Below are 16,159 nucleotides of genomic sequence, written 5' to 3' on the forward strand. Positions count from 1 at the left end.
ATGATGTAATCAAAACACGGTCCAGCCAAGTTTGATGAATTACAATTAAGTTGTTTTGTTAAATCACGTTTCTTCGAACTGTTGTTTAGTAACTGATTTACCAAGCTAGATACAAAGTAACTTACTCGGTCGGGTAAGCATTTATCTTTTCATTTTTCCCATAGGTGTATGTGGGCTATCTTTAAGTCGATTGTAAATTTTCAGAATATTGGGGAATCCGACACCTATGTCGGTCTGATGCTCGAATATTTAGGGAACCTGCAATCAACTTAAGCTCACTGGTGTATGTGTAGATTGTGACTCGTTACTATTGATAGCATTTATTTTTCTCATAGGTGTATGTATGTGTAGATTGTGACTCGTCACTATTGATAGCATTTATTAGAGTACGTGAGGGAATTGGCTAGTTTAAAAAATTTACAGATTAGTTAGGAAAATAATAGAAATTTTGGTAAAATTATAATAAAATTTGGGAGAACTTTTTTAAAGTTTTGGTTACAGTGGTTTAACTTTAAAATTTTGGGTGCCACAGGTGTTTTTGATGGTGCTGAATCCATTTCCACCATCAAAAAAACAATTCAAACACTCTAGCAATCTGATTTTTTGAATTCATGCACATCGTTAATTTCTTGACCTGGACTACATGTCCTCTGCCCATAATGATTTAGACTAAAGCGTTTTGAGTTTGAACTGAATTGATAGTTTTATATATAAAATATAAATATAAAAACCTTTCTCTGAATTGATAGTTTTATATATAAAATATAAATATAAAATCCTTTCTCTGAATTGATATGGATGTTTTTAACAATGCTGCAAATTCACTTGGAAGACAGATTTTTTGCTAAAATCTGATAAAACAAATTTCAAAAAATTAGAGTGCTGAAATGTTTAAATCATTTTTTATGATTGAAATAGATCCAGTGCCTTCAAAAACTTTAGGCACCCAAATTCTTAATATTTGATCACTGTAATCTAGATTTTATCATAATCTTACTCAAATTTCCATTATTTTTCTGACTATTTTGTAAATTCTTTAAAGTAAAATAATGATATGTTTAAATATAAATATAGAAACCTTTCTCTCAGATATAAAAGCATATACACGTTTCTATCATAATCTTACTCAAATTTCCATTATTTTTCTGACTATTTTGTAAATTCTTTAAAGTAAAATAACGATATGTTTAAATATAAATATAGAAACCTTTCTCTCAGATATAAAAGCATATACACGTTACTTTTGTTGTTAAGTGAGTTTGACTAAGTTGAAATGTGAAGAGTATATTTTTCTTCAGGGAAAAGAAAAATTAATAAGAAATGATCAACCTTTTTAGTGAATACATAAGATTTCATGTACAATTCATTAAAAACTCTATTTATAAAAAAAAAAAAACAAAATCGGTTGAGTAATATCAATTCATCCCAGATTTCTGCAGTGTATAATAATATTTGAAGTCAAAATTACTCATGACTTTACAATATAGAAATTTATCTATTCACTGTGGAAATCCTATATAAAAATAAAAGGGACACACTGATCTAGCCATTACCCAAAAAACTGAGATTAATTTCTGTGTGGTCCAAACTATTGAATGAAGTCCCATTTGTGTCTTGTCGTCCACCTAAACTTCAAGTGCTTTGATTTACTGTTCATTCTACAAATCCCGCTTCTCTTGAGAACTCTGTCGAGAGAATTTAGAGTTGAAAGTACAGCATTTTTGGGTATTCTAGCGTTTTTCAACCAGACACTGTCGTCTTAACAATCGTTCAATCGTATTCAACTTCTTCCCTTTGCCACAACCTCTTCTTCCCTTGACAGCCTGTCTCCCTTTCTTTCCGTCGCCTTCTCCGCTTGATGTGAGAGGAATTTCTTCCAAGTTGTCGAGAGCAAAATACCGGACTACTTGCTCTATCACTGCTATATTTTCCTGCACACGGTTTAATATTAATTACTTAACCAAAGTACAATACAAACCGTAATTTAATATAGTTATTCAAATAGTTTTTACCACCAGATCACAAAAACCTTGCATGAATCAGTCTTATATATTAAGAAAAGCCCATTGTTATGGGAATCAGTGTTATAGATTAAGAGTAGAACCTGAAGCGCCAAGACCCAGTTTCCCTGGAGCCAATCTTGAGCTGGGCGTAAGTCTGAATGCGGGTATGCCTTGAGAGTGCGAGTGTCAGGGAAGTAGACCGCCCAAAGCTCCTCTTCTGCGCCTGTAACCAATTTGACGATGAAGCCGCGCCACCAGCAGTCGGTGTCATAAGCTTCCACTGCGTCGCCAGCTGAGCAATGGAGAGGCAAGTGAATGTGGGGTGGAATTGGTCTCACTTCACTGTGCAGCCACACCTCGTCCTCCAATGGTTTTCCATCACTCGTCACAAATTTATCATATCGTATCTTGCAACGCCAGCCATTTGCTGTAACAGCAACAATAATTCCCTCAAACCAGGCCCCGCCATAACCATCCTCACTGCTGCACACCTCAACCCTCATTCCTTCCGTCAAATCCATATTTCTTCCTCCTGCAACACTGCCAAATTATTGGATGAGAAATTATCAAAAATACCTTCAAACAGATGGATTATGTCTCTGAACACCACACCACGGGATCAATTCCCTTCGAATCTGGAGGGTTTCAGCACACAATAAAATATAACCAAAATTGCCTTCGGTGCTCCCATATATAATGGTGAGTTCTGATAAAAGAAAAGCACACCCGCCTAAAAATATGCAGCCATATATGACTGTGAGTTAAACGAAAGCAAGCCCTCCCATGCATGTTCTCCCCAAACTAGAGACCAGCGCAAAAGGGAATGCATGCATCAATGCTTTATTTATGGAAGTAGGAGTCTCTGGAGGTTTGGGATTTCAGAACATTTTAATTTAAAAATTAATGATTTTTAACTGCGTGTTTGGTATAAAATTCAAGTCGTTTTAATAGTCAGTTTAACTAAGAGAAAATTGTTTTTTTTAATACAAGTATTCGTTTATTTTGTGCAAAATTAAATCAATAATTTTGATAAAATTAAAATTGATTTTCTATTATTGGTCAATTTCAGGCATTAAAATTGATTTTCTATTATTGGTTAATTTTAACTAAAATTAAGTAGAGATTCTTAAAAATTATAAATGATTTAATTTTCAAAATTTAAATTATTCAAAAAAAAAATTTAAAATATCAAATCTATTCATATATTTTAAAAATGAATTTTAAACAAGCATAAAACAATTATATTACCAAAAAAACATTTCATCTCTAATTAAATTGAACTATTTTAATATTTTCTCAAAATCATAAATATCTACGCCAGCATTTACTTTACGCGGAAATGCGTTTTCTTTAACCCCAAAGGCATGGGGTGGTCTTGCATTCCGCTGAGAAAGCAAACTCTGAATCCGCGTCTTTGTTTTTTCCAATGGCGTCAGCCCATGAGCTCTTCAACCTTAAATAAGAAATACAGAAAACATTTACATCAGGGCTCTGCACACATATTTTTAATTCTATGTAATACTTGAAAAGATTGCTTTCCAATTGTTTACTCGAGAAGATCCACATATAAACTGGTGAATTAAATGTTGATCTTAATGAAGGAGACTAAGGTTCACGTGAATGTTTGCAGTAAGAGTTCCCATGGAGTTCCTTGTGATTTTACAATTTTGTTTCTCAATACAACATATTTTCACTACTTCTAGTGCAATAAGTCATAAAGTAATAGTCTAAAAACCGGCGAAGACAATAAAATATCAATATTGTATTTTAAACAAAAAACGAAAGAAAACGCATTGAGATTTTTGGATAAATACAGTTCAAAACAAACAAATTTGATCCAGGTGTTCTGAAATAAGCCATAAAGTAATAGTCTAAAAACTGGCAAAGACTATACTCATGTACCTTTCTGCGTAATTTTGTTGGCCATTGCTGTCAATCGAAATCATTGAAGAACGATATTCCACCATCCTTGCGTTGCTTATTTTTAATATTCGTAATTAGATGAGATCGAGTTCATTAATTTTACGCCTAAAGGCGTTTTCTTTGCGGACTTGGGGTGACCAGACATTGTTCACCCCAGCCAATCACTGCAATTCATTTTCGTTGTTCTTTTAGTAAAAATATGACACATGGCTAACACCTGACATCCAAACGAGTAGTTGTCACCTGGTCAAGCCATTCATAATTCTGTCCTCTCCCCTGGTCCCTCTGCTGGAAATGGTTCCGTTCTCTGGAAATGGTCCATCGTTGCGTACCACTCTCCCTCTCTCCGCTTCATTAATGCACACCACCCTCTGCTCCAACTGCACTCAAACATTTCACAGCGTGGTTCAAACTCCACTACGGTGGTCTTGCATTCAGCTGGGAAAGCCAAAGCACAGATGAAAGATATTTTTCCAATGGTGTCATCATGTTCGTCTTTTTTTTTCCAATGGTGTCATCCCATGTGAAAAACTCTAGCTTCAACGTTAAGGCATTTCTCTATTGTCTAACCTTGGACTCGATTCAATAAATATCATAATTCTCCTCGGGAGGGGCTGACCCCATGGGGAAGGGCCTTTATCGCGGCCTCGGCTTTCTCTGTTCTCTGTGTGTTGACTGGCCTCTCTTCTCACATCAACTCGCCATGCTTCGCCCTACACGCATTTTTCTTTTTCCTTACCTGTGGTCGGGTATGGACTAGGATTGGATTCCTGATGCTTTCTTCCAGGGTTGAGCAGAGCGATCACTACCTGAAACCCACCACCAGAAAGGAGGAGGAGATAAGGATTCTGATGAAGCCCAACATTGCCCTGTTGTTTATTATGTTTTGCATGGAGACACTGGTGCTAATACTGGCTTGCTCACTTCAGTGTTTAGCACGGGAGGGGGAATACCAAAGTGCTTGATGTAAAGAAGAGGAGGTGTTGGGGTAGGAAGTTGGGCACATGCACTTTTCCTCCATGTATGTTCTTCTCTCAAGAACTCTGCCATGGGGTTTTATAAGATAAAATTGCCAAAACCCTATTCTTATATGTTCGAAGTGGCTCTGGCCCCGTGGGAATCTATCTAGGTACTTGGTCATGGAAACGACAACGGCCAAGCGAGTCCACATGGCCAACACCTAGCAGAGTTTCTTTATACGATTGAAGAAGACCCCTTCTTTCAATTCTGTGGGATATAAGAATTATGAACAGGGCTATCCAAACGCAAGTTTAGCGAAGACTTGGGATGTGGTTGGATCCTTCAATCCTTTTTCCTCTATCTTCGGGTCAAAGACAATGTCCAAGTTCATTCATATGCACATCATTTCCACGAGAATTTAAATAAAATTTGACATTACTTAGAAACATGACAATGTGCAGAAGTGGAAAATCAAGAATCGTTGATGTCATTAGTATAATTAGGATTTGAGATAGCAACTTTTCTACATTGATGTTGGAGTGACCATTAAAACTATATTATGGAGGGGAATTACTAGTGTTTGTGTTAGTTTCTTACTGAGCTGAGGAAGGTCTATCCTAAATATTTATTATGTTCTCAAATTTGTTGAAGTGGGCTTCTGTCCTCATGTCCATATGCTAATCAAGATTGAGGGTGAGTGGTGATTTGTTGTTGTTCTTATCAAATCTACCATTGGGGTTTTTATTTTGCTTTAGAGCATCATTGAGTTGAGAATTTACATCATTGGTTTCATGTCCTAATTTTTGGGTGGCCTTCATTTAATCTTTGATCTGTTGGGCCATTTCCTTATAGAGTTCAAGCTTTATTATTAACAATTAATACCCATAATTTAATAACAAATTGTGAAAATTGTATGTTCACTTTATCTTAAATCCAAGCATCTATCTAGGGTCCAGTACCACTGCAACATCACATCTTGGTAATTTTAAAAATGAGCTAAATTCATGTCACAAATATTAGGCAGTAAAACACATCAAAGTGTAGTCATATTCAACCTGGAAGAAGAGAGCCCTCTTACAGAGTGATGGCTTTGTTAACCATTGAATATGCATCTTTGTTTAATTCAGATAACACATGCCAAAATTCACAAGAAAAACTAGCTTTAAGATTTGGTTTGCACCTGGTGATAGTTTGGAGATGGAGAGACAAGAGGACTAAGCCAAATCTTAAATCAAAGAGATAATGAGACAAGAGTCTCCAATCCAAACCGTTTTTCCTAAAGTAATCTAAATCTTATAATATAAAAAATAACTTTGTAATGTTATTTAAACTAATCCTTGTATTTGAGGCATAATTGAAGCTTACCATTCCTCCAATATGGAATTTTCCCCTTGACCAAACGGGACCAACATTCCCCTTCACTGCTCTTGAAAAGAGTGCGATTTTATGAGCATATCCATTTGTAGATGCTAGTGTTGGCAAGATGCAGGATTGGATGTATATGGGGGAAGAAGATGTATGAAAGAACCTCACGTAGGTTTCCTCTGTAATGATGGTTTCTAGAATCTCATGAATTCAACGATAGGGTATTTTGTTACAAAATGTGACTTTACTCTTCCCTGAACTCATTTGAGTTTTTCTATTTTTAATTAATATTGAATAAATTTTATTATGATTTATGCATGTAATTTGTTTTCATATATTTTTTGTTTTTTCAAGTTAAATTTTTTTTTGTTATTTTAATTTTGTTTTCATTTTCATTCCTCCCTCATCTAAATATAGCAATGTCTGTTGGGTTTTTCATATATTGTCTCGTTGGAAATTCCATGGAAGATTGTAGGAGCCATAGTTCTTGCGGGTATCTCATATGCTACCAAGATGACAATTTATCAACATACATATATGAATGTCATTGTTGTAACCGTGGCTATAATATAATTGTACACATATTTCATTGAAACTTTAGAAATAACAAGGAAATCAATTGTTCAGCATGAGAAAGATGACCCGTGGATGACATATTGGCATCAACATCTATTTATTTCCAGTCTTAGATGACATATTGATTTAATGATGAAATGAATTGAGTTAAGAATAAAGGAAAAAGAAAGATCGTTGTATTTCAAGAATCAAAATATTTCACACTATTAATGGCTACATATGTAGGTTTTATCTCTCATCTTTTAACATAGAATTTAAGACATTGTATTTATATATCCAATTTTGATTTTAGCGGTAAGACAAGTTAAGAGAAATTTCACTTGAATATTCAAATTTTCTTAATACAATATTTTAAATTTCAATGGAAAAGTATATAAAGAAAAGGTTCTAATTAAAATTTTAGGGATTTGATTTATTCATTTAGAATTTCAACTATTTTGAAAACTTGCTATTTTTTTTATTTCATAAAATATAATTCAATTTTTTTTGCTTTTTAACAAGTATTATATGAAAATTTAGTTATTATGGAAATAGTTATGGAAAAATTAGAAAATACATAATGGATAGTTAAATTTAATATAATTAAATATTCAAATAAAGAGTGTTATTTGTTAAAATACAACTTAATTAAAAAAAACATTATTTATTTCCAAAATATATAAAGGACAAGGATTGACTAGTTTATTCTATATATATATATATATATATATATATATATATATATATATATATATATATATATATATATCTAAAGCTTTTCGATAACAAATTCATATAATTACGCCTAAAGCATGGCCGATATTTGAATTGGGATGCAAACTATTTAAAATTGGAAAAAAGTTTTGATGGTCACGATTTTATAAAGCTCCAATATTCTTCATCTGATTCACAATCCAATGGAATGAATTAAGGGATTGGATAATGAATGGAAAAACCAAAAGGAAAAATATTTTATTAAATGTTTCATGATAGAGTTGACCCCTCACTCAGTGGAAGCAAGTGAGTCAATCCCTTGTCCATTGTTAAAATTTTATAAAAGAACATAATCTTTAATTCAAACATAATTAACTATAGGTAAATACATTCTACATGATGTCATGTTTCTCAAAACTTTACCCCACACTTTTCGAAGTATCTTCGTGGCATGGTTATTCCCTCCATTAAGTTTTCCCTTGTAAAGTTCAGTGATAATCCTTCACTATGCATGAATAAATAGTCAGTTTATCCCAATGCTCGTAGAAACCAAAAAGGCTAGGCTATAATTCCAAAACTTCATCTAAAAATGCATCTGCCTTTTGATTCAACCTTTATTGTTCTGCTTGAAAGAGTACCATTGAAACCCATAGAAGAATATTTTGAATTTCCTAAAGAAAGGGGGCGAGACATATATTATCCAACACAACATTTTTGCATGCCTGATCTATCACCAATTTAAAGTCATCCACAACCTCTAATCTGGATACTCCCTACTTGCTTGCAAAATGAAGAAATATATAGAAAGCTACAAACTAAACCTTATTTTTTAGCCTTTGCATGAACAATATTGAATATGATCCATTCATTGGTGTAGATATTCCATTGGAATTGTTTTTCAAATCTAACAAAAACATTGAAATATTTATTGTTAATTTTTCCTATTCCAGATTATTTAGTTAGTTGATTTTCTACTTAATTAATTGAGAGAAATAGAAAAATAGAAAAGCATACACACACCATCCACAATAGACACAAAATTTTCCTAAGAAACCTTAAGAGAGAATACCTAGCTAAAAGTTTTGGTTGTCGTGCTATGTGTTTTTTTTTCCAAGAATTTATTTCATGCCATTTTTTAAAAAACACAAATAAATTGAACTTCTTTGTAATGTACCTTGTGGTTGCAAGGATTTCCATTGTTATGAGACATTTATGTTAGTCTAAATTTCTTTTAAATTTAACCTCCTGCTACATTCTTTAGCAAATATAGAAACTCGACTTTTGATTGTCCTTAAGAGGGAATACCTAGCTAAAAGGTCTGGTTGTCGTGCTATGTGTTTTTTTTCCAAGAATTTATTTCATGCCATTTTTTAAAAAACACAAATAAATTGAACTCCTTTGGAATGTACCTTGTGGTTGCAAGGATATCCATTGTTATGAGACATTTATGTTAGTCTAACTTTCTTTTAAATTTAACCTCCTGCTACATTCTTTAGCAAATATAGAAACTCGACTTTTGATTGTATTTCATTGTTGATGTATTTTACTTCTTTATTACCTTCCACATTCCCCGACTCCTCCTTTCGGCGTTCCTTTGCACCTCTCAGTGCAATTTCTAGTTTATTAGTTTGGTAAAACAAAGTCAAAATCAATAGTTGTCACGAACTCCTTATCATCCCACAATTAAAAATGTTATTGCTTCCAAAATTAAGGCTAAGTTGTGGGATGACAAGGAGTTGGAGAAATCAAACTAAGGTACCATAAGGAGCTAATCAACCTCAATCTTGATAACCTGAATTATCTTTTTGACTTGACTAGTGCTAAGAAGAAAATGAATATTGCAAAGATAAGAACTAATTATCATCAGCTTCAAAATGAAACGAAGCGTTGGTCGATTCCCAAAACACCTTGGGATGAAAGAGTGTATCACCTTTGCGATACTAAGAGGGTTGAAGAGGAAAAGAAATTTCTCTTGGATAATCGAGCTCTTTCTAATTTTTAAAATCTTTTTCATAGTACCAACTTTCTTGACTTGGTAAGTAAGCAAAACTATGGTGATCTAGGAACACTTCTCTCCCTTCTTTGCGATCATAGAAATAAAATATTAAATAATCTCTTACTTTCTTAAAGTCTAAAAAACCATATTAGTCTTAGTGGGTGTTAATCATCACCACCATCATCATCATCATCATCATATATATATACACACACACATTACCATATGTCAAAATTTTAAATGATTTACTCATTTAATTTTTGGTTGTTTCATAAATTAGGTTAAGTAATTTTATGAAAATTGTCCAGCATTTTTTTTCAAAACAAAAATAATTCGATGTCTTTAACTTATTATAATTGGAATACAATGTTAACATCTAATATTTACAATTATTCCATTCTAAATAATTTATACAAAAATTAATGTCAAAAATTCAAGTTGTTCTTCTATTATTCTAAGTTAATGAAGAAAGACCATTTTCATAACTAAAAAAAAGTTCTAGCACTCCTAATATTTTGAAGCCCTCACCTATTTCTATTACATATGTTTTGAAGCATGCCTTATCTGCATTTCTTATGTAAATTTATACAAGAATGTGTCAATTTAATAGGAATGGACCCTTTGCCTTTTATATCAATGTATTCATTTGTCTTCTAAAAACAAATGTGAAATGTCCTTTTATTTTTCTTTTTAGTAGTTTTTATTCTTCAATTATTTGATTGGTTAAAGATTATAATACATTTTTTTTAGTGGAAAGGATTTTTATTACTCTTTGGTGTTCAGTGTGTGTTATATCCTTTACACAATTATCTCAATGTTGCATTCATTGCATCAAGTGTAGCAAAGGGGTTGTAGGATGGTGAAATCCATCAATTTAATTTTTGTGGGTAATTTTTTTACATTATTTTCTGGTAAACAATTTTTGTTTTTAATGGTTTAGTGGCACATGGTGGTTTAATGCATGGTTCTGTAATTTTAGTTAAAGAACTATGAAGGTATTCAAATCCATGACTAATGAATATGTGATGTGCAATTTATGGATGCCACAGATTATACATGTATTGTAACACTATAAAGGAAGAATATATTGAAAAACCATTCTTGCTTTCCCATTTTGGGTTTCTAGGGGTTAAATCTTTGTGTTAATGTGTGTTTGTGCCATTGCATATTTCTTTTGTTTTTATTAAGAATTTATTTGCAGCAATTTCCCATATAGGGTAAAAACCAACATTGGGTATTAAAGTGGTTTGGCTTCGAGGGAACACCTTTGTGGCTAAAGTGTTTGGCTCGAGCTTATGGAAATCCTTAGTATAGCGGGAGATGTGCAGAATTGATCTTTGTGGTGAAAGGAAATGGTGAGAAATTCAGAGATAAAGATTAATAAATTCAATGGGCATAGCTTTGAGTTGTGGAAGCTCAGAATGGAAGATCTTTTGGTGAAGAAATATCAGTGGATCATTGTGGATATAGGTAATGCAGTAACATGGATGTTAATAGAAAGCTAGATCAAGCTAGATCATAACCTAAAAAGAACAATATGGTCGTGTCTAAATGTTTCAGAAGAAGCTGTAGTGAAACTATTATGGAAAGAATTATGGGCGTATGTCAGTCTAACTCCTTGGTGAACAAAATTGTTCTTGTAAAAGATGTTGTGTATTATGGCCCAAAGATGACAATGAAGGAGGGGGGTTGAATTAGTGTGAGAGAAATTTTACCATTTCATAACTTTTCATAATTAAATAATTATATAGGAATGATCCATAACCATAACCATCATATCATCATAAATCTACCATCACATCAATAACACATCAGGAAGTCATCACATTAAAAAGAGACACAAGCTTTTACATGGAAACCATGTTAGGTCCCTATAATAGTAGTGTAGCCCCCTTATGGTTAATTTCGTGCCCATGTAGCCCCCATATTGTTATTCTTGTACCCCATAGAAGCCCACTAGTGTTATTGTTGTGCCCTTACATTATTATTGTTGTGTAGTCTCAGATTATATTGTGACCTCTTAAGCTCCTATATATACAAGAGTCTTGTCATTTGTATCGTCTAAGAATTATTCGTTTATCTAATGTAAAGGAGGTTTCCCCCTCGAAGAGGATAATTTTTAAGTCGTTGATCTATATTTTCTTCTATTTTGTGAGGTGGTTGCATAACATTTCGTATCATAGCTTTGGATTCTAGGGTTTCGCTTCTCCAAACAAGTCATCTTGGAATTTTCATTATAACTTTTCTTCTACGAGGCTTAAGAAGCTAAACTTTCAACCACATGGAGCCGAAATCTTGGTGAAATTCATGTAAAAATTTTGATCTTGGTTCGATTTATTTTCAGAGATATGATCTAAGGAAGTTAGGGTTTTTGTAGGCTCCAAAATTTAGCCTTAAATAGATGACCTAGGGTAAATCATCATAACTTTCGTTTCAGGTATCATAATTGGATTCTATAAAAAGTGGTTGAAATTGCGAAGACTGTAGTTTATCGTGTATCAATTTCAAGGCTGAAGGTTCAAACAATGACATGTGGCATCCCATACAACTTCGCTCTACTGAACGAGTCCATAATCAGGACATTGTGGGAGATTTGACATAACTTTATATTGAAGAATCCAGTATTGGTCTAACTTGTGGAATTGGAAAGAAGATTTAGAGGGATACCATAAGATGAAATTTAAGACCTTGGAGATCTAAAATTAGAAAGCTACAACTGTTTCCAGATCGAGCACCTAAAAGCAAGAAAATGTGTGTATTTTTTTTATATTGCATAAATTTTGTTTGAAAAATCAATTTGAAGTGATTCCAAGGGCATATTGAAGCATATATATCAGTATTGGGTTCTAAAATTCCTCCAAAATAAAATAATTCCACAACCCTTAAGTCCTCAGAAATATCTACTATGATGTATGGAGGGGAAGAATTGCAGCGTGATATATCAAAATTACGGGACCAAGTGCAACAAATTTCGCTCTCACAAAGAGCAACCAAATATGAACTAAAAGGGGACATGGATGGATTAAAATGGGATGTGGATGGTTTAAAAGAAGAAATAAAAGGCAACATGGATGGTATAAAAGGCAAAATGGAGGTTTTTAAAGTAGAAGTGGATGCAATGAATCTCAAGTTGAAAGGGTTGAAAAAGTTGTTGCAAGAAATGCTTCTAGTTGGTGGCAAGGTAATCCATCAAAATCATGATGAGGAAAAAATGAATATGAATTATGATTTTAGAGACTCGAATGTGGGGTTTAAGAACCATCACATTCCAAAAATATATATGAGGAAGGTTGATGGCAAGGATCCGGTAACATGGATACTACAAATGGAGCAATATTTTGATCTACAGGATGTGCAACCCTCACAAAAGGTATGTATTGCATCTTTATATTTAGAATCCAATTAGTTTGTATGCTATAGATGGATTTTTTCTCATAAACCACTTAGCATAGAAAACCTGAAGATGGTTATTGATGTACCAAATCCAACTCATTTAGCCCTCCAATTAGTCTTGTAGTCTTCTAGTGAGTCTTGTAGTTTATGTGCATTACTAAGCATTATTTTCTAACTTTTTCACCAAAGTTCAAGATCTGCATGGGAAACTCAAAAAAAATCATAGGAATGTGCTATAGGTGGGTTAGTTAGTGTTATATTTGACATTGATCTGTAACCCAATTTATTTTTTATAAGCATCGATGAATTGAATTAAACAACATCGTAAATTGACAAGTATAGTTATGTGATTTTAGATAGAAGCTCAAAAAAGCAAATAGAATCCATTGAATATAAATGATTCCCCAGTTGATTCAAGTTGATTTTGCATAATGAGATATTATATTACAAAGAAAGAACCCATCTATGGCTTGAGCTCATTTAACCCAAATGAGAAGAAAGATACAACTAAATAAGAAGTCAGAAGAGCACACCACTAGTATTTTGGCCCATCTGTATTTAATAATTTATGATTTATTTATTTATGTGAAAATGTTTTTTTTTTTTTAAACAGCCACTATAACCATCCAGGCTGCTGCACACCTCAACCCTCATTCCTCTAGTGAACTCCATATTTGTAACTCTGGCAACAGTGTCAAATTCTTGTATTGGAATTCGCAAAAACAACTTTCAAACCGATGGATTCGTTCTGTGGACATCAATTCCCTCAAATCCGGAGGGTTTGGAGATACAATAAAATACAAACACGAATTGCACGCTTTTATAAACCTTTCCAATTGCCTTTGTTCACCATATATATAATTGAGAGTTTAAATCAAAGGAAAAGCAGAGAAAAGCACAGCCGGCTTTAAATATCTATAAGTGGATCACAGTCACTTTTGGAACTTATAAAATAATTTTATCATATCTCACATATTTAATCACTTAATTTTTTTTTAAATAAAAATAAAAATATATATGTTTTTTTTTTTCAATTTTTTTTTTCAAGTTTAATTTGTGGTTAGAGAAAGTATGGCACTGGATTTGGAACACACTAGTCTAACTCTAGACTGATTGGATTTTAGTATGTCTCTTATCACTAACACAAACACCACAACTTTCGTGAATTTAATCCTAAATTACCTTACTAAAACAACTCATCCTCAACTAATTATACTAATAAAACTTAACAATAAAAATATATTTTTAAAAATATCTAATACATTCAATTAATTACGAATATGTTACCATCAAATTCTAAAAATATCTAATATTTTCAATTAATTACGAATATTTTACCATCATATTCCAACCCATCACCGTGACTTCTAGATACCATTTGTTTTTTATCACGGTATTTTGTTAAAAAGTTCGCCCACATGATTGCTCCAATTTTCTGGAGAGCCTGGACTACGTGCAAAAGTTCCGTGAAGTTGCTTTCCTGAGGTATTAGGTTACCTTTATTAAAATAGATTTTAAATTAGCATTTCTCTCTCTTCCTTTTTTTATAATTATTTAATCAGAGTTTAAGTGGAAGATAGCATTATTGTTAATCCAAAAAACCAGCAAAATAGTTTTTCTTTTCCGCATGCGGTTGCTTTTTTATCCATTATTCTACATTAAATTTTTATTCTTCTTCATTATTATTATTATTATTAAGTGGGTGAGAACATTATTGTTCAATGATAAAAATAATCCAACATTCTTCATAAATATTTCTAACCATAAATTTTCTTTGATAAAATTTAAACCTAAAACTTGATCAAAACTAAACCTTAATTCTCACGAAAAATTTATCATATTTCTGTATTTTTATTTAATTTAAAACAGACTTGAAATAAATTCTATATAATTAAAATAATTTTTCAAAATTAATATATATAAATATAAATAAAATTTAATATTAAAAATAATATTTTTTAAATTTTAATATATAATAAAAATTGAAAATAAAAGTTTTTTTCGGCTTTAAATTTTTTCACAATAATAATTTCTAATATATATAATTATTTCTTTCCTATTAATATTTTAATATATATTTTAAAAATAAATATTTTAAGCTTTTGATATGTTTTATTATCAAAATAGCCATATAAATTCAATGGTTGATAAATATCTATTTAGCATCAAAACACTTACTTTAGTCTACATCTCATTGCTAAAATTAAAACATTCATAAAAACAAACTAAAATCTAACTTTATTTTATATGATTATTATTATTAAAAATAATTAATAGATAAGTTAAACATATATACATTTAAAAAAATATGGAAAAAAGATTTTTAGCTGAAGATTAACCCTCACTTTACTATGGAGATTCTTAAGGTTTGTTACAATACCATGGCTTATCGATTAACTTCACTTTACGATGGAGATTCTTTAGGTTTCTTACAATACCATGGCTTATAGATTAACCCTCGCTTTACCATGGAGATTCTTAAGGTTTGTTACAATACCATGGCTTATCGATTAACCCTCACTTTACCATGGAGATTCTTAAGCTTTGTTACAATACCATGGCTTATCAATACCACGTGCCAAAAACATCATAACTCACTTCATATGACACTTGTTCATATGATTTTTTTTAATTAATTTATTTAATTAAAATGAAAAAAAAATATAATTGCTTTCAAAACAAATATCAACATTTGGTTCATGTATACTACTATGAATATTTTAGAATATTCTACAAAGGTTAAATCATTATGTACATGAATAATATATAGGAAGAAACCCTATTAAAAAATAAACACGTCGATGGATGTAAATTTGGTGAGGTTATCTTTATTCAAATTACTATTTTGGATGGATGAAACTCTTACTTTTATGCAAAGATGAATTGCACAACCTTTAATGAACGTGAATTAAAGCTACATAAGAAAAATTCGCTAATCTTTATTCAAATTACTGTTTTGGATTGATGAAACTCTTACTTTTATGCAAAAATGAATTACACAACCTTTAATGAATGTGAATTAAAGCTACACAAGAAAAAATGGTTGCCAGCATAGGCTTTACAATGATTAACAATATTTAAGGCTACAAATGAGGAAGGAGACAAAATTGTTTGTGTGAAGATGATCCGATCTTAAATAGGGACGCAATAAATTACAGATATAACCATAAATACACAGATGCAGTAGAAATAACACTTCATTTCATTAATATCAAATACTAAAATATGCTTACAAACATAATGGAAATAA

At 31.8% G+C, this 16,159-nt stretch overlaps 1 protein-coding gene across 1 annotated transcript; it reads right to left on the bottom strand.

Annotated features, from left to right (window-relative positions):
- Positions 1-1,730: 1,730 nt before the first annotated feature.
- LOC149240939 (protein AGENET DOMAIN (AGD)-CONTAINING P1-like) lies at positions 1,731-2,524 on the bottom strand. Its single transcript, XM_089370380.1, has 2 exons — positions 2,105-2,524; positions 1,731-1,931 (listed from the first exon to the last, which is right to left on the bottom strand). Exons 1-2 carry the CDS (start codon positions 2,522-2,524, stop codon positions 1,731-1,733), a joined length of 621 nt encoding a protein of 206 aa, XP_089226506.1.
- Positions 2,525-16,159: the final 13,635 nt, after the last annotated feature.

The sequence above is a fragment of the Pinus tabuliformis genome, chromosome 8 (genome assembly GCF_031772625.1).
Source record: "Pinus tabuliformis cultivar Carrire ecotype Pingquan chromosome 8, CPIR1, whole genome shotgun sequence".
Lineage (NCBI taxonomy): Eukaryota > Viridiplantae > Streptophyta > Pinopsida > Pinales > Pinaceae > Pinus > Pinus tabuliformis.

Bases quoted from the DNA above. Each gene is read 5' to 3' on its own strand.
- LOC149240939 (XM_089370380.1), bottom strand. From the start codon at position 2,524: ATGGATTTGACGGAAGGAATGAGGGTTGAGGTGTGCAGCAGTGAGGAT. The intron at 1,932-2,104 runs GTTCTACTCTTA...AACCGTGTGCAG, and splicing joins ACTGGGTCTTGGCGCTTCAG to GAAAATATAGCAGTGATAGA.